The sequence below is a fragment of the Rhipicephalus microplus genome, chromosome X (assembly GCF_043290135.1).
Source record: "Rhipicephalus microplus isolate Deutch F79 chromosome X, USDA_Rmic, whole genome shotgun sequence".
NCBI lineage: Eukaryota > Metazoa > Arthropoda > Arachnida > Ixodida > Ixodidae > Rhipicephalus > Rhipicephalus microplus.
Genome location: NC_134710.1, coordinates 377,120,492 through 377,139,686, shown reverse-complemented (window position 1 = coordinate 377,139,686; position 19,195 = coordinate 377,120,492). Strand labels below are relative to the sequence as shown.

The 19,195-nt window shown below is 47.2% G+C and overlaps 1 protein-coding gene across 1 annotated transcript in view; it reads left to right on the top strand.

Annotated features, from left to right (window-relative positions):
- The window catches only part of LOC119161051 (nose resistant to fluoxetine protein 6), a 323,287-nt gene that overhangs the window by 244,630 nt on the left and 59,462 nt on the right, over positions 1-19,195 (top strand). The window contains exons 6-7 of the mRNA XM_037413375.2: positions 12,516-12,686; positions 16,875-16,968. Of these exons, the coding sequence (XP_037269272.2) occupies positions 12,516-12,686; positions 16,875-16,968 (265 nt within the window). The remainder of the gene's footprint in view (positions 1-12,515; positions 12,687-16,874; positions 16,969-19,195) is intronic.

The following is a 19,195-nucleotide window of genomic DNA, read 5'->3' as shown; positions in this document are numbered from 1 at the left end:
GAGTGATAAATCTAAGAAACCTCCCTTAAGCTTTAGTGCCAATTAGCCCATCTCAGTGCATAAATCTCGCCAGCTGCTCGTTACCACCCACACTGCAAAACCGGGCCGCGTGGGTGAGCTATTGCACTCCAATTTCGAAAACGTTATATTACTTCCACGACAATTTCTTCTGTTTGAAGGTAGGTGCCGAAGATAAGGGGTATACATTCTGCAGCCATTTGAAACAAGATATGTTTATAAGCAGGCATTTACAACACAAACCTATCTGAAAAATCAGCACAGGAATCGGCTAACTACAGCAGCCAGCATGCGGTGGACTTGAGTGTCACGAAGCATTGCATCAATTTGTTGGTACAAGGAAGGCAATTTCGTTTGCATGGTAGTAAAAGAATTTCAATGTATTATTATTGTCCAATACATTGCGCGAGAATTAAGCTTACACCAAATGAGAAATATTTGCATGAAAGCAGGGGGAATGGGGTGAAGGGTTCCTTCACACTAAATTCAGCTTATTGGGGTTATTTAAGATCAACATGCTTGAAAAGTCAAAACCAAAGTCATTGATTATTCTTACACAATAAAGTGCTGTTACAAAATCATATACAGACGGGGGTCACAAAGTCGAAAGCTGCAGTGGGACCCTCGGTTAATAATTGTTAACAAGAAGTCAAAAAACGTTAGCAGTTGAACAGCAACAAAAAAGATAATAAAAATAATATACAAAGCTAAATACATAGATTGAAACACAGTGGCAAAGTACACCTGCTTTAGTGTACCCCTGCTATAGTAGAGAACTTCTGCTTCAGTATAATACGGAGTGTTGTGGCAAATGAGCGCAAAAACTACGAGAGAGTGAACGCACGAGACATAACGCTGTGACCTCTTAGTTGTCTGTCAGATATTCTGCGCTGTTCTGCCATAATCTTATTAACCGACTAGCTGTTGCGATTGAGGGAATTTGTCCGAAACTGGAGCCATCCAAGTCTCAAGTAGATGACGAGCAGAGGAGCCGGAGCTGATATCAGAAATGTTTATTTACAGTAATACACGTGTGAAGAGGTTTATTAGCCGTTAAAGACAGCTAAGAGACAGCGTGAAGAACCGTCCAGCAGAGACCCGCACAGCAGCGAACCGAAGCACGAGCCGAGAGCGCCGGGCGTGGGTGATGCTGCTCGCTGCAGGCACATCTTCTTCACAATCGCCCTCGCAGAAAAAAGAGCCATCCTGGTGACCTAACAAGTTTTAGGCAGACGCTCATGATACGGTTTCAAGCGGGAAACATGAACGATGTGACGTGCACGCTGGCGCATGTCGTCCGATCGGGAAACTGGCTCAATTAGTAAATTAGGCGCAGAGGTTTTCTCTAGTACGGTGTAAGGCCCCTCATACCAGGGGACAAGTTTCGATGAGAGTCCCGGAGTTTGGTATGGGATGGCAAGCCATACAAAAGACCCTGGGGCATAGCTGGGATCCGGAAGGGAGGTGCTACGGTTTTCTTTCTGGCGTTGCTGCTAGTTAATTGTGAGCGTACGGGCGAGCTGGCGGCACTCTTCGGTTTGTCGAGCAGCATCGGAGGTAGGTGGACACTCGGAAGCATGAGGACAGTAGGGAAGTAGAGTATTGATAGTAAGGGAAGGCTCGCGACCGTAAAGAAGAAAAAAAGGGGAAAACCCCGTGGTTGTTTCTAGCTGTGTTATATGCGAATGTGACGTGTGGGAGAACATGGTCCCAGTTGCTACGATCAGATGCCACGTACATTGAGAGAATATCAACCGGCGTGCGATTAAACCATTCTGTTAGCCCGTTAGTCTGCGGGTCGTTTTCCGGTGAATGACGACGCATTCCAAAAGGAGAGCTTCGATGGCCTAGGAGAGGAAAGCGCGGCCTCTTTCACTAAGGAGCTCTCGAGGTGCGCTATATCGAAGGATAAAGCAACGTAAAATGAAAGAGGTGACATACTGAGCGGTAGCGCTCGTCAAAGCGGCTGTTTCGGCGTAGCCTGTAAGGTGATCGACCGTCACATTACTTTACCGATTGCCATCTGATGTCAATGGAAGCGGGCCGTAGAGGTCATCGCCAACGCGATCAAACGGCTTGGCAGGGCATGGAAGAGGCTTCAATGCGCCAGTCGCACGTAGCGGTGTTAATTTGCGTCGCCTGCAGTCAGGACCGCACTGCATGAATTTGCGTACAAAATTGTACATGCCGCGCCAGTAATAGCGATGGCGAAAGCGTTCATATGTTTTCAAAAGCGCGTCGTGGCCACATTGTGGAGCGTCGTGAAGAGAGGCGCATACTTGCGATCGTAAAGTGCGTGGAATGACCAGTAGCCACCGGCGGCCATCGGGAGCGTAGTTGCGTCGATGAAGAAGTTGATCGCGGATGACAAAATGGAAAGCTTGACTGTCGGAGGGATCGTGATACCGGAAGGTTGGCCGTGCCAGATTCGAGAAGAGATGTGATTCACGGGTCACGACGTTGTTCAGTGGCAATCGAGTCAATATTTAGCGATGACAAGGTCTGGAGGGAAGTGTTTTCGCACGTCGGATCTGGCGGTAAAGGTGAGCGGGACAGGGCGTCAGCGTCAGAGTGTTTGCGTCTACAGCGGTATACGACGTGAATGTCGTACTCTTGGATGCGGAGTGCCCATCGGGCAAGGCGGCCAGAAGGGTCTTTCAATGTGAAGAGCCAGCAAAGCGCATGGTGATCAGTTACTAGATCGAACGGACGGCCGTATAAGTCAGGCCGGAACTTTCCAAGCGCCCACACCAGAGCCAAACACTGTTTTTCTGTCACGCTGTAATTAGTTTCGGCTTTCGTCAGAGTGTGGCTAGCGTATGCTATAACGTATTCTGAATAGCCGGACTTTCGTTGAGCGAAGACAGTGCCTATAGCCCGACGCCGCTGGCGTCGGTGTGCACTTCGGTAGGAGCCGTCGGGTCTAAGTGGCGAAGAATAGGTGGGGAGGTGAGCAAACGGCGCAGAGTAGTGAAGGCAACGTGAAGAGGTTTATTAGCCGTTAAGGACAGCAACAATACAGCGTGAAGAACCGTCCAGAGATCTGCACAGCAACGAACCGAAGCACGAGCCGTGAGAGCCGGGCGTTGGCAATGCTGCTCGCTGCAGACACATCTTCTTCTTCACAAGGTAGCGCGATACCACATGAATGATGGTAGCGTCCTTTGAGTCCCTCAACGCTCACGTTTTATAGCCTGCGTCTTCCCAAGATTCCCTGCAGGAGAAAACAATGAAGTCCGAGGCAGTCCAATGAAAAAGTAGTTTTCATCTCCGCCCCCCTAAATGGGGAGGCCAAATACCTCCTCTTTGCCAAACCAGAAAAAAAAGGCACGCCCAGTTCGTCTCACGGCGAAGGAGAAGCGCAACACCAGACACAAAGCGATTTTACGGCATGACACAGCATGGTGCAATGACGTGGTGCCCCATGTGCTTTATTGACTCATAGATGTGGCCGCCGTGCCGGGTAGGCCACGGTGTGCTGAAAATGAAGACGTGAAGACACCATCGAACGTGGGAAACATCCTCGAAGATTGATCCGAGAAGCCTGGCTCATTGTCCGTTGTACCTTGATGAACAAACAAGTACAGAGGTGACTACCTTTTCCTAAGCAGCTCAAACTGCAAATAGCCCTTCCTAAGTCATTGGAAGGTATGACGTGTCCAAAGAGCTTTTGACGAGGGAAGCCACGGGCCCTGAAGAATTCGCAGCACGACTGTCGTGTTGTCGCCGCTTCTGGACAACTTTTGGAGCGTTGCAAAGCTGGAACATATCAGAGTAGATGCAACCAAAACCATCCCACACGCCCAAGCGGCGCCATGACAGGGAGGGCGATCACAACATAGTCCACTTAGGAACCCTTCAGTGTGAACCAATTTTCGTTCTGTGGTAGTGGTAGTCGTTGGTGATCTTAAAATGCGAATAAAACAAATTCAGATTTCAAGACTTTATCTTTGGAGACTCTTTTCACTATTCATGACCAGTCATAAAAAAGGAGGGGGGGTTTGCTGGTGATCTTATTACTCCAATATAGACGTAGTACGCACCACACCAGACCAGCAAATATTGGCAAATATTGGGAAGATTCGCTGTGCCAATTTTAAAAAGATTGTCTACTCTATATACAGGAACGTGCGCACCTATAGGAGTCGGCAGTTTGGGGAGGCGTATACAGCGATGGCGTTCTGTTGCAGCCGTCCACTGATTCTCTTCTGCAAGTCCTAACCTGCAGATGGCCCTCTATTTCTGGGACCATTTCGAGCAGCCACGACAACTACGACGCGTGACTTTTGGTTGCTATTAGAACTTCGTGAAAATTCCCTCCCGGCGACATGAGTGTATATCGGACAAACAGCCTGCTTACGCGCGTACCCGGGCCATCCCGCGGTTGGTGTGAATTCAAGGTGCACAATTCGCTCGTCACTCGGTAGGACTAGGTTCGAGTTTTTATGATACCTTACCTTAAGAATTAGGTCATCTTATGCCCCTGACACACGGGCACCCGAAGTCCTTTAGACAAGGGGACATCTTTCGGAAAGGCGTTCGGGCACAGTGACACACGACGAAGGAGTAACACCTTTCCGCAAAGATCCTTTTCGCAAAAGCAGGTCCCGCATCTACTTTTCTGGCAGGAAGGGAGTACTCTCGCATACAGTGTGCATAATTTATCAATAGAAGAAAACGTGTCGCAACACTGCGGTGCCCTGTCAGTATTTTTTTGCGCTAAGAAAATGTTTTCATTTTCAGCAGCAGTGCTATTTGTTCAAAAGTGAAGGCCTATAGTCTGTCCGTACTCTCAAACGCCTGCATTACGTCACTAGCGCGATCATGTTAGGGTTGGCAGCGGCATTCGCTGTGTCGGGCTCACTCGAAAACACTGCTTAAAACGGCCGTCGCCTAATAACGGCAATGTATCTTCGAACCAGCGTTCGTTGCGCACATAGGCTCAACTTTCGCGGTTGATGGCTCGGGGTGACAGTGCGGAAGCAGTCAAAATGAAGCTGTTCATGACGAGTCTTTTTTTGAGGCTCATCACTCTTGCCTTCGCAGCGTTTAGCTCATCTTCGATGGAGCCGAGGGCAACAAGAGTCAGGCCCACCTCAACTGTTGCTTTATCTTTGTCTCTGCGCTGAGACATCGCAGGACCATGATGAAATGCGGCACGCCGTCACTGACCCAACTGGAAGCAGCCATGTAAAAAGCACTACAAAAAACAAAAACAGCAAAACACCGACTGTTCATAGTTGCCAGACGAACTTAAGTTGCTGCTAAAAACGCAAAAAAAAAAACGGGAGAAAATTACAGGTATGCGCATTATAAGCCACCAGATAATAAAAAAACGGTTTTATGCTCTCGCGTCGCTGAATGTAATATACATGCGCAGATTCTTTTTAATATTTCCAATCTTGCTGCTTCCACAAACAGCACCATTTTTTCTGCAGCGTTCTTCTGAGGCACCGTCTAAAGCAGTAGTCTGGTGCCGTGTGTCATCAGCTCCACTCCTTTCTGCAAATGGTCCCCTTAGGCGACAAAAGGGGTTTAATTCAAAGTACTTTACTTTTGCCCGTGTGTCACGGGTATTAGTGTGTCTATTATTGTAAATGTTTCCCCTCTTTTTCTTCGTTTAGCGTGCCGTGGTTGTTGTTTAACGACGGTGCTTTATAGTCACAGTCATGAGTAATGAGTATTTTGGAAGAATTCGGGCTGCAGTATCTGGCTAGAAAACTGTTTTCGATGCGCCATGTTATCAATTCATTCCTTTATCAAATTTTTTGTGGAACAAATTTGCTAAGTGCATTTATTGGAAGTTTTCATCGCAATCAAACACAAAAAACACGCCAAGTCTGCGCGGTATGCTCAGCGCAGTCACAGTGAAAACTGAAGGAGCAGTTTCAGGGCATTTTCTAAACACTCTTTGGATAACTACTACAAGCGCACTTGCTGGGTACTGACTACGTCATAAATAATCATAACTTTTGTGTAGCAGGCCAGCATTCACTATGCTATTGTTCATCATTCTTTGAAGACGCTCGTCTGCTACACACTTTCTAAGAATTTTTCTGCCATGCATGTTTTATGCAGTGGCTGTCGACGATGAAGAATTATGCCTGAAGTTAGTATACGCCAAAGCTATAGGTTAACAAGAACGAGTTTTATAATGAGCTGGAGCATTGGACGATCTACTCGTTACGCTATTCGCATTGTGTGACACCTGTTTGTCCCTTTGATATCCTGAAACGCTCCATTACTCATAATGAAGCGATTGCTTTCCCGACATCAAGCCTTCCTAAGGCCAGTTTAGAGCCAGGCACCAGTATGGCTTAGTGGTAAACTACTGGGCTGACACGCAGTGGACCCAGGTTCGATTTTCACTGTGTCCTTGGTATTATTCATTACTGAGCATTTTTTTTCTTATCTCTGGCGATACTGCTTACGGACATCGGTGGTGGCGGCGGCGGCGTACAACTGCGGCGCCTCATGCAACCCGTGTTGTGATCTCATAGCAGCTTTCGCTATAAAAAAAAGGGATTTGTCAGTGGGATATACTCTGCCACAGAGCTAGAGACATGCGATAAGATGTTAGTGAAAACAACGAGTTAGTTCACGCGTACAGAGTGGCAACTGAAAGTATCTGCCAAAACCGTAGCACCCAGTTGCCGAAATCCGAATGGTGTGAACATGGTACAAGAAATTAGCCACGCCCCTCCCACTCCTCTTCTTGAGCGAAAACAAAAAAACAACAAAACAACAAACTGCTCTATCAACAGAAACAAGAACACAAGAAAGAAAAAAAAAAGTGATGGAGGGAGGAGCAATCCGTGAGTGCTGTTTTCGAGAGCCCTTAACACACCTGATGCGCCGCCACGAACACGAAGAGAAAACACGAACAGCGCGGCGCATTGTTACGAAAAGGGCGTGCGTGCCACGAACCGAAGGTTGGCGTGCCGGATTGCATTTCGTGGCCGCGCTCTCTCGAACGGGCTCGCTCCCACGTCAGACTGAAGCTCGCACAGCTAGAGAAAGGGTGAAACGCGGGTTGCTGCTTCGACGCTATGTGCCGTGCGTGGCTGTCTTCCGACAGGTACGGGTACACCCCGCAGTGCCGGGCTGGTGCCACCCGAATCACACGACAGAGGGCTGCCGGGACGCGCGATAGAATTCGTGTAGAACAGGGCAGCATCGACTGCCTACCTAAAGACCGTGGTTCGTGTCCAAAATAGCGCAGAAGCTATCGGACCAAGGACTGCTTACTGTATTTCTGTGTTTGTTTTGACTTCTTCACCCATTTCAGACTATCCCTTCCCTACTGCACGTAAAAAGGGACGCGTGTCGGTGCCATTTCGACCACCTACAGCTGGAACTGTGCGGCTTAATAAAAGGAGAAACAAGAGACAAGCAAGTTGTTTCTCCCAAAGGCAAACGAATGAACAGTAAGGGCCAAATGTGCTTAGGAGTACTGCAGTTCGCATGTTATTGCTGGTGGCCGGCCGCAGTTGTCCCAGCTATTATTATAGTAGCCATCGTGTCGTCCGTGACGATAAAAGAGTGGCTCGTAATGCAAGAGAAAAGTGTGGAAGGAAGAAAATGAGCAAGAGCCAGTGGTGGATAATCATGACTCGGGTCACGTAAACAAGCAAGGCTCTGCCCTTATTTTTAGCTGCTACCCCACAGTCTAGCCGAATGTCGAACCTGTGCGGCTGACACACGAAAGTGATTGGCGAGTATACAACAAAAATTGAACAGAAATAACGAAAGTACATAAAGAGAAATACGAAAAAAAAAGAAGATATGAGTGACCACATATACCACGCTTTGTTTGTGAGCCATGTGTAGTAAAAGAATGCGTTGGGATATACTGCTTTCTATGTTAGGCGTGTTTGCCAGTGTCTCGGACGCACCACAGTTGAAACACCCCAAAACGTTACTTTTCAACATGACGGTATTTGGGGAAAGCTCCGGCTACGCTAACTCGAACACGCCCAGATTCAAAGGCCTCTTCGCGAATGCTTGTACGAAAGGGAGATGACATTCGAGCTAATGTATTGCCTTAAATAAACGATGCCCTATAGAGAGGACATGGCAAGCAACTCCCACCTTGTGGCACGTGCGTCCAGGATTGGCAGCTGATGTACGGCACGTGGGAAGTAGCCACCATGAGAAATACAGCCACGAAAACCAGTGAGTAAACAGAGCATGGCTTCTACGTTCCACGTGGTTTCCGTGACGGCTGCAAAATGGTGAAAGTGAAGCGTCAAGTACGAAAAACAAATACAGAGAGAAATGTGCATCGATACATTGTAAACAAAGTACAGGAGAAAGCACGAGAAGCATTGTACGAGAAAAAAGCTACGTGATTCGTGTGTTCAACTCTATACGACACAAAGAATCTAGACGGGGTTACCTTTCGTTTTGTAAAAATGAACAGTCTTTGCTAAACCAAACAGGTTTTATGTCCCAGCACGGAGAAAAAGTAGCAGAGGGCGAAGCCTTGTCTAGCAACACTAACTGCACAAGCGCTTCCATGCCTATTTGACGAGGAAACGGTGCGTCCCTCTGGTTGTCCTATTGTTATGTAAAACGAGTTGCTATGAAGAAGTATATATGGAGTGAAATAAAACTTACCGTGGTGTCTGCTTTCGAACCTATGGTCTCGCACTCCGTTCTTCTTACCCACTGGACTGAAGAACAGCGCTTATGCTGCGTCAATATATGTGAACCATATCAAAGCGCAGAACCGGCTGTACAACACACACACAAAAAAAACTCCGTTGAACTATTATGTGGTGGTGGAATAAAAACCCTCTAGAGCAAGATGTGAATCCCGCGTGGAGAATCGTACGCATCGAAAAAGAAAATAAATCAGACTTCGCGAAAATTTAATGCCAAGCTTTAGTTTTTGTAGTCGTTGGATGAGCATTTAGTTGGACCACTTCGTACAGCGATAAACACTGTGTAGATGAAAAAAGTCGTGCCGCCGCTGCCCGACAACAATTTCCCACGTAAGAGCGCAACCGTGTTGTTTTATACAATAGAACTCTGTGCTTAGGCGTCCCGTTGACCAATCCTCAAGGGAGGTTATACTTACAGTTTCAATAAACTTCGTTCGATGCCCACTTACCAATCCTGGTCATGTAAGGCACGTATATGAACCTGAAGGGCATCAGACAGAAAATGATGGGTATGATGCAAAAATTTCTTCTCTGTAACGTTTGCACCTATGAAGTAGGTCTAAGTCGCATCGCAAGAAAGAGGCTGCTTTCTCAGAAAATTTTGTGTGCCTTTCCAAGAAAGCGTTTTTGAGGGAACTCGACCACGGACAAGGAAACACGAACAACACCAATGCGTCGCAGCAGAGACGTTATCGAAGGTGCGGTAAGAGTGGAATGGCTTGCGTCTTGATGTTGCCGGGAAAAAATCGGTTATGCAACAACTATGGGTGCATTGTCTAACGCACTAACCTCGAGAATTACAGAACCGAGCCTCAATGCAGACGCGCGTATACATCTACTGTATTCAGTCAGAATAACGATGTAAATAGAACAGAGCGATGGCACTCTTAAAATGCAGGGCCAGCGTCTTTTTAAAACTATAGCTTTTTCTGTGGACGCAACAGCGATGAAATATACGAACAGATTGTCACGACAAGAATATTTTGTCGTAAGTGGTCAGTAAACTTCAGTCGACCAGCCACCAGCCAACATAAGAAAAAAAAACCGGTCTACGTCAAACTTGTAGCATAGTCACAGCGAAAGCTCGAAAAGCGGCCTTTCAAGAACTCGTTGTGAACTCCCTTAAGTCGACTACTACAGGTACAGCGGCCAGACACTTAGTGCGTCATAAATTGTCATAATTTTACTAAGTGGAGAAATGCCAACTATGGCAATATTCATCTACCTGCTGAAAAGCGAGTTACCCGGTGCGCTTCTCCAAGGTCCAAATAACGAAACGTTCCTTTCTTTCGACCGCGTCCTCACCTCACATGAGGCCTCCTTACAGCCAAATACCGACGGACGAAGCTAGTGTATACTCTGAAAGCTCCCTTCACCCATCCTCGCGTGAGGAATGGTTGCCCCGCTTCTGCGTTCGAGATTATCGAATATAAGCTTTGGCCACAAATGTTTATTCTGTAAAACAAAAAGTGGGTCACCCCATCACTTCCAAACTTATGCGTTAATATAGAGACACGTATGCGCTTTTTTCCAACTGCGATTGCTAAATGTGAAATGCCGCAGTAGTCGAGCACAAAATTTGGTGTGGTCTAGCAAAATTGGAACGCCCGCCTCTTAGGGTAAAACAACGAAACGGTCCTTCCCTTCGACCGCATCTTCACCTTACGTTAGGCTAGCTCATCACGTGAGCTTGCTGTGAGGTTAATCTCTCGTTAAGGGCCACGAGCGGACCCAAGGACGTACGAAGCTAGCCCCAAAGCAACCTTAAGCTGAGGAAGCGCCAAGAAAGCTTTCACCGAGGGCTCTTCGGTCAGGAAGCTTTCAGAGTGACATAAGGGGGCCTCACCAAAATGAAAGCTTCCTTACTGAGGAAAGGAACGTTTCTTTGTTTGGTCCTAAGGCATTGCGCTCACTCTTTTGATGCCGTAGTGGATGACGATGATGAATTATGGCTTTGTTATGGAGGATGGGGGGGTGGCTTTTAATCGCTTATTTCTTACGCAATTTGTGTTGTGTGTCATTGTGTTATTTTACTTTTCTTCCACGCCATATCACATCTGATAATGAAATTTTGTGCCAGACATGACGCTTAGGTCTTCTGTGGTAGAATACTCGACCGCCATGCATAGGGCCAGACTTGAAATCCCGCTTCAGGCCCCGGCGGTGGCGTGGCGGCAGGAGACTACAACACCGCCAAAATCGGCGGTTGTTCTGATCTCATAACAGCGTTCATTTTACGAAGTCCACATATAGGCGATTCTCTTTCAACACCGGCATAGACACGCGTGCTCAGTTTATTATTAAATGCGCTTGACATTTCTGCCCTCAGTCGTTATGGTACCGCCAGCACGCTGTTAAGGGTCGCAAGGAGGAAGGTCGCTGATGATGGCATCCCGCCGCTGCCATCAGTTGTTGCGAAAGGGGGTCTACCCGGCCTCTTGTGGTAGCGTGGTTTTACCGGGCGGAGGAAACGAACGCTGACAAGAGGATACGAAAACAAACAGGTTTATGGCACTATTTACACATATTTACAGCAAAGAAAGCTTAGTGGTTTCACAAACCACGAGCGTGGTGGTTGAACCGTTACATGGTTCAGAGCGACGTCCAGCACTCTGCAGCGTTTTTTTAAGCCCTGTCGGGCTCCTTCTCTTTGAGTGGAACACCAATCACACACACACATCAGGTGAGGGGGACGAGCATGCACAGTCCACGTAAACGTCTAATATTGAGTCGTGATCACTGCACTGCAAGGAGGCTCCAGCGGGACTCTTCCTCGTCGTGTGTGTGCCGCTAGTCGAGAGGTACCAAGCTCCCGACAGCATACATCAAAGGGTCCGCCGATTTGTTCGCTTTATTAGCAGGGCGATTTGCGGCGGCCGCCACAGTCTCTTCCAAAGAAGATGCTGTCTACTTGTCTTCTCTCGAACGGTTAACGGCGTCGTGGCGACACGACGTCTCGCCCTCGGGCTAGCAGGGACAATGCCTGGCGGGCATAGACAGCCCACCAGTCGGCTACGTGATTGAGGATTAAAAGAGCGCCGCTCCCTTGTCAGCTCTGGCACCGGTCACAACAGCTTCCCCATCGTCAGATGAGTCGCCGAGGCCATCAGTCACCGCTGCTGCTCGAAGGGACGACGAAAGGGTCCGTCGTTGAAAGTCAGGAACTCGCCTTTGCTTGCCACATGGTCTGGGTAATTGCCGAAATCTTCGACAGTGTCTGGCAGACTCGGCGCCGAAGAGATTTGAGAGCCTCCCCAGTAGATCGGCTTACGCACAATGGCACCTGCCCAGATGAATTGCCGGGCCAAACTTAACAGCGCGCAATGACACACAAACTGAAACAAAAACACACAAAGGAAAAAGCAACTTACTATTGTTTAGTGCTTTTGTGGAATATATACAACCAGAACTTCATTCTACAGTATATATAAAACGAGGATAGTGTCAGGGTGCTCGGATTCGAAAAAAAGAAAATGAAAAAAGTATTTTCAAGTAGCAAACATGTCCTAAGATGCTTGGCATACCATAGAGCTATATATTTTATTGTTATTATTAGTATTATTATTAATATTGTTGTTGTTGTTGTTGTTTGTAGCAGTAGCAGTAGTAGTAGTAGTAGGCTGTGTGCTTAGTTGAACCTGCAAATTGGCAGTGCTGTTTTGTGGCATTCAACTAACAGTGCTAGGCAGCGCAAGAGAGCTGGTAAATTGATCGGTAGATCTATACTGGCAGAAATAACACCAGATAGTCACTATTTACGAAGTAAGAGGGACCTTCGATTTCCGCGTAACTCGCTTAATGTGTTCTTTTTTTATTCTATACCACTCGCAGCTCTGCTGTCTCGCTTCACGACGTCCTTCTCGATGGTGCGTAGCCTGCGCAGCGTCTTCCGTCCCGAGACAAGCCTGGGCCCGCTGAGCGCCCTTCATGGACTTCGCTCCCTAACGCTGCTCTGGTTCATGCTGGGCCACATCTTCCTTTTCGTCAATTACCAGTTCTTCCGTGAGTGCACACGCGCGTGCCGAAGCTTGAAAACACATGCCAGGCTAACCCTGATGGCAGCTTGGCAAGGTCGAATGCGGGCCAAAGTGGCGTAACTCTAGCCTGGCCGACCAAAAATGGGCCGTCCAGCCAACCCGCGATGCGCCTGTCAGACCAGGCCTGTAACATGCCCCTGCGCACCTAATACAGAACAGTTGTGCAAAGAAGCACACGGACGGTGAGAGACCATGATGGAACTAATGCTGTGTACCATCTTGATTTGTCGCCACCCGCCTGCTTTTTCGCGCAACTGTTCTGAATTATGAACTACCAACTATAGTCCACCAGTCTATCCTGCGCTCCTTGCAGGACATTATTGATGTTGTTCGCTTTCATTGCTGATTATATGGTCCCGGAATTCAAAGTGCCACCAGTCCGGGCAACTGCACGGCATGGAATTAGTACGTGTGACTAGAAGTACGGAATCGGTGTTCGAGTTGGTTCTCGAAAGAGAGAGAGAGAGGGGGGGGGGGGGGGAGAAGAAACAGTTTTAATAAAGTAAGGCTTCTTGTTTACCATGAGTGGAGCTGATCGTTCAGGGCCCCGCTAGCTATTACGACTCATCAGGATTGCTCAAGGGTTGTCAATGGGCTTCCCAAATCCGGTTTGGAAAGTCGCGCCTACCCCGACCACTCTACGAGTCTTTCGTGAAGAAGATGGGCTGTATCAGACTCTACACGGGAACGTGCACCGATTCGATATTTCATCTGATGCTATGTAATCTGCAGTTGTTCAGTGTTAGCTTTGTTCCAAATAAAAAAAGGTGCGCATTGCATTTTCACGGCCACACACGAACGCCCTGCTTCGTGGTGTAATGCGCCCCTCAAGCTTGAGCATTGGGCCAAATCAGAGTGACCACACCGACAATAGCGCAAATGGGACCAGGAAAAGAGGTTCCGCATGCCTGGTAAAGTAAAGCGAAACAACGCAAGTATTATTCGGCGCATTCGTATGGGTGTGGCTGTGGCTTTCACAAGACGTTATGCAGATATCATTAGCCGTAGCAACACCGGTCCTAATTGTGATCATTTTCAAATGCCAGAAGCACTTGAGCACCTTTTTTATGCCTGCCCGGCATTCACACGTCAACTGCAGCACTCCATTTCCTCTACTGAATGATTGCACAATAAGGCAATAACTCACGAGGTTGTGTTGGGCCCTTGGTCTGATGCCAACAGTGCAACAATGTTCGTATGAGGGGGCAAAACTTTTCGACAAGCCACTAGACTGGATGCTCAGGACTGTACATACTCACCTCCCAAATTTACCATCGTCATTCGTTATTCTCTTCCCCTTCCTTTCCCCTCCGGCAGTTTGGAGTAGCAAGCGAGATCATTCTATCGCTGGGGCAGACCTCTTTGCCTTTCTGTAGATAAAGCTATATCTTTAAATATTCGCATTTTCAATTTTGCAGAGCAACAGCACGCCACTTTTTGGAGAGCCGAAACAATATCATTGTTATTATAATTACAATAACTAATACATTTGTATGTTACTCACTGTCCTTGCTTGCCCACCCTCCTCCTAACTTTATACTTGAAGAAAGCAAACATCGAAAGGCGCGAGTCCAGATTTAAATTCAGTATGCTTCATTAAAATTTGTGCGAAAGACAAGCGAGCTCAATCATCTTGGAGCACTACGTGCCACTTGGGGCATTTCATGAAACGTAATGCTATCATGATACCATCTCATAAAAAAAGAAAAGTAAAAGAAAGTAAAAAATCACAGCGTATCCCTGGAGTGAATGATGATGCGTGAGGCGAAGCGTCCTTGACAGACAGACAGACAGACAGACAGACAGACAGACAAACAGACAGACAGACAGACAGACAGACAGGCAGGCAGGCAGGCAGGCAGGCAGGCAGGCAGGAAGACAGTCGATATGCTGTGTTGGCTACACTAGAGGGATGGACTGCCCTAGAACTTAAGGAGCTTCGTGCTTTAAATCGACAATCTCCTTCGGGAAACAAAGCGAAGCAGCCAGATCAGAAGTGCACTTCAGTGGGGCCGGGATCTTGCGGCAGGGAGAGATCTTAACAACGCAGCGATAAGGCCTCAACGAAGAGTAGCGCTAACGCGGAAATACTATGAGCCCCCAAAGGCGTATGCCAGAGCCGAGTAAGAGAGAACCCTCTTCTGCAAACATCTCTCCGCGTTTCCAGAGACGTCGTTGGAGAGTTAGTCGCTGTCGAGAGGACCAGTAATTTCTTCTCGCCCTTTATGTTCGCTTTCTTTCTTTCTTTCTTTCTTTCTTTCTTTCTTTCTTTCTTTCTTTCTTTCTTTCTTTCTTTATCCTAGCGTCCTCGCATAGCCAACGAGGGCCTGAGAAGCCTCAAGGGGTTAGGCTAAGTGTGCGACACTGAGAAGAGTACAGCGAGCGTCAAGACAATCTACACTTCTTCGTTGTTATTTTTTCTTTTCCTTTCGATCCCAAACCTAACAAGTAGTATCCATACGGAAATCGGCGTGGCGGACACACTTCACGCCTCGTATTTACGTTTCGCGGGGGCGGTGGTGGTGGCATATCGGATGGGCATCACCAAAGCCGAGGCAGGGCCGAGACGCCGACGCCTTGACCCCGGCCAGAATCAATCAGCCTTGGTCGCCGAAAGGAGCGAGACGCATGAACCAGGCGGAATGATAATCACTTTTTCTTTTGCTCGTGTACGTCCTCCGTCTTCCGCGGTATTCGCCCGCTGCTCGAATATGCGACGGCGAGGAAGAGAAATGGCCTTTCGACTCCGAGGGGTTAGTGGCGCAGTAGCCGAAAAAAGGACACGCTCACTCATAAAAGGACGGCTGCTGTTGTGGCGCGCGGCAAAATATATGCGCCAGACACGCGAGAGCTTGGTGGCGAGACACTGCCATAGAACGCGTCGCTGCCGAAAGGGTACGTGGCCTAAGGAAAGCGCGACACCACGGAGGCGATGTCACCCCTCTATGAAGGCCGAGCCGAGTGATAACTAGGACGTGGATTAGAAAAGGTTGTGTACAGTGAATGAAAGCAATGAAAGGGTAAAGGCAAAAGGGATATATGGAAACAGTTCTGCCAAACTGCATTCTGACACGAACACTGCCCTACACGAAACGCTACGCAACATCAGGCTTTAGCCTGGAGCTGCGTGTCATTTTCGGCTCATATGCATACTGTGCATGTTTAGGAGCTATACTCAGCCGCTTACTGCCATTGCGAAAGGCTCGCTAGTGCGTACACGACCTCTGGAGCGACGACAGCGCTGCCGCAGGAATAGGTGTCGTGCAGTGAACGTTTCACGCTGTAACAAGTCACCTGTGGGGTTATAATAGGGCGAAGGCTAGGAGAGACCGTGACACGGTATACATAATACGTTGTAGTCTGAATACTGTGGTCGAGTAATCAAGGTCCATTTTCAGAAAAAGGCTTGAATTGTCTCCAAAAGAACATTTGAGTCAATCCTTGTGCAAGGCACATTACTAGCGAGTGTGTGAAGCCCCTACGGAAGCTTTGTGAATTCAGCCCCTGGGGCGAATTCACAAAACTTCTGTTGGGGCGGCCGAATTCACAAAAGTTCGATTTTGTGAGCGCGTTTTCGTATTGGCGAGTCAGCTCCACTAATGTGTCCCTAATAGTGATTAGTTGTAATATTCTCTCAGGGAAATGTTTAGCGTCAGACGCTTTCGTTAATACGGGCCATGGTGTCACGTCTTTTTACGCGATTTATGCTACAACAATCTTTACGTGAGAAATGACGCCGAAGGCGAGAACAGTAGAAAAACAAAACTAGTGATATGAAGCGTAAGGTGGTGGAATAACTAAAACGTGGCAGAGAGAGAGAGAGAGACAGAGAGAGAGAGAGAGAAAACATAAGACGACGTGAAAGGAACGTATTACCCTTTCATTACAGTATACAAAATCCGCAACTTTGACATTGCCTGCATGGACACGTGTTCTTATTTTTTGTTTCTCTCTCTCCTCTTTAGCGCAATATTATCCCCGAAGCGGAGATGATAACAGAAAGAAAATAAGAGAATCGGAGCCTCTTCCATATCCGCTATATTCCTAGTCCGGAATACGAAGTCTCTATGTGTGTTGGTGCTGCTCAGGCATGGCTTATTTATCGTCCTCCCGCCTGCCCGGGTCTCATCCCTTTTCTTCGTCTGCCCCGCAGGAAATCTGATGATCGCCGTGGGCTTTGCCAAGGACTTCTCCTTTCAGATGGTCATCAACTCGACCCTGGCCACGGACACATTAATCTTTCTCAAGTGAGTCCATGCTCGCGCACATGCGAAAAAAAAGCGGAGAATGCATAGCAACATGCATCGCCGAGCGCACAGTAAGGCTAAATCATTTCGCGCAAGTCGCGGCTTTTTCCTCGATGCCATGCACACCGTACGCACTATAATCCGAGTGTGGGGTGTCAATAAAATTCTAGGTCATGTGTTGGCAAGTGTAAAGTCATCTTCAGCCCAATGTATGTACACCAACGAAAATACGTGTTTTGTTTGTCTCCCCGCCGCGCTAATTTATTCCCCGAAAACATTCTGAACGTATCGTTATACTGATTCTAGAATGAAAAGGCGGATCTCAGAATTTTTCGAGTACTGTGTGGTCTGTTACACTTATCCAGAGTGGTTGAGCACGCGCCTCTGGTTACTCAACGCTCTGTTTGTGAGTTCATATATATATATATATATATATATATATATATATATATATATATATATATATATATATATATATATTCAAGCCATTTCGACTTGAACAGGAGCGCCCCGCCGCGGTGGTCTAGTGGCTAAGGTACTCGGCTGCTGACCCGCAGGTCGCGGGTTCGATTCCCGGCTGCGGCGGCTGCATTTCCGATGGAGGCGGAAATGTTGTAGGCCCGTGTGCTCAGATTTGGGCGCACGTTAAAGAACCCCAGGTGGTCGAAATTTCCGGAGCCCTCCACTACGGCGTCTCTCATAATCATATGGTGGTTTTGGGACGTTAAACCCCACAAATCAATCAATCAATCAACTTGAACAGGAGCCGCAGCACGAGCCAAAAAGAGCCAATATAGCCAGGTTATTTGACATTATTGCCAAATTTTTGGCCAAAGAGAAAAAAAACTGGTGTTACGAATAGAGTCTTTAGTATTGATTATTAAATAATATCATTTTCAATAAGTAAGACATTAGAAAGCCACCGATAAGCGGCACGTAAACCTAATGAATAAAATATAATATTTCCACAAAAACAAGTGCATTAACATTATCTACAAAAGATAAGTGGTCCTTCCAGCCAGTTATATTAAAATACCTTATACAAAAATCCAGAAACATTGAATGCTTAAACAGATGTCGTCCATGAAAATGTCGAAGCATGTTTAATAGAGTTGATATGTAATATAAGCCGAAATTCAGATAATGAAATCTGGTACATAAACAGGCCAGCTACTTTCTGTTGCGAATCGTTGTTTTCACACGATCACACGAGAGGAGGCTGGACGATTCAAGATTACTCGTAGAAACTTGCGCGTATAGCATCATCGTAGATGTCGGGAAGCTTGAGTATCGTGCTGGCCACGAACTTGCCATCATGCACGCGATTTCACCACTCCGTATTTGCAAACACACCTGACGCTGCGTAAGGCTGCTTGGATGCGCTTCAGCCAGCTAATGGGTGGACGACGCAAGCGCGCAGCCGCTGAACCTGCAGAAAAGCATAAAAAGAATGCTTTTTTTTTCAACAAACAAAAAAATGGCTGCTATTGAGCCTAACCAAAAGTTTAAAGTAGCCATAAAATAGTCATGGCGCCAACTGGAAATTTTAGTCACCAAAAAGGTGCGAAAGTAGCCAATTTGGTGGAAAGTAGCCATCAATGGCAACCCTGCATGCAGTGGCGTCGATTTCGATATCGTCGAGTGCGTGCTAAACAAAGTGTTCGGGTTAACGATGTGGAGAAAATGCATTAAATACGAAACCAGACTATTGCAGAGAATGCATATGTGTGACACTTCTCAGTTTACATTCAGATTTTTTTTAGCATCTCTGTTTTTACAACGACCTTTGGCACATCACAACTCGCCACACTATGATATCAGCACGTTAAAACTGTTATGCAGAAAGTATGAGCGAGTTCAGCTTTGGTCATTTGCCTGGCTCTCCAAACACACAGAAGCTACTTTCTGGTGAAAAGTGAGCTTTTATGATTTGTGTATTACTGGTTGCATTACTTGTATAACAAGAACTATGAAATCGTAAAAAAACAACATGGCAACACGGGCCTGCAGCATTTCGCCTCAATTAAAAGGCGACCGCCGCTATCGAACCCACAACCTTCGGTTTAGCAGCCAAGCGCCATAGCCTAGTTGAACGCAGCCAAGTCCACCTAGTTGAACGCGGGCTCTTGTTTTCGAGAACGCTTAGTGCAAGACGTGCTGCATGTTTAAAACGGCGTGTCCGGGAACGTGTAGTTCATTCTCAAGCCACCATTTCAAACGCTTTTCG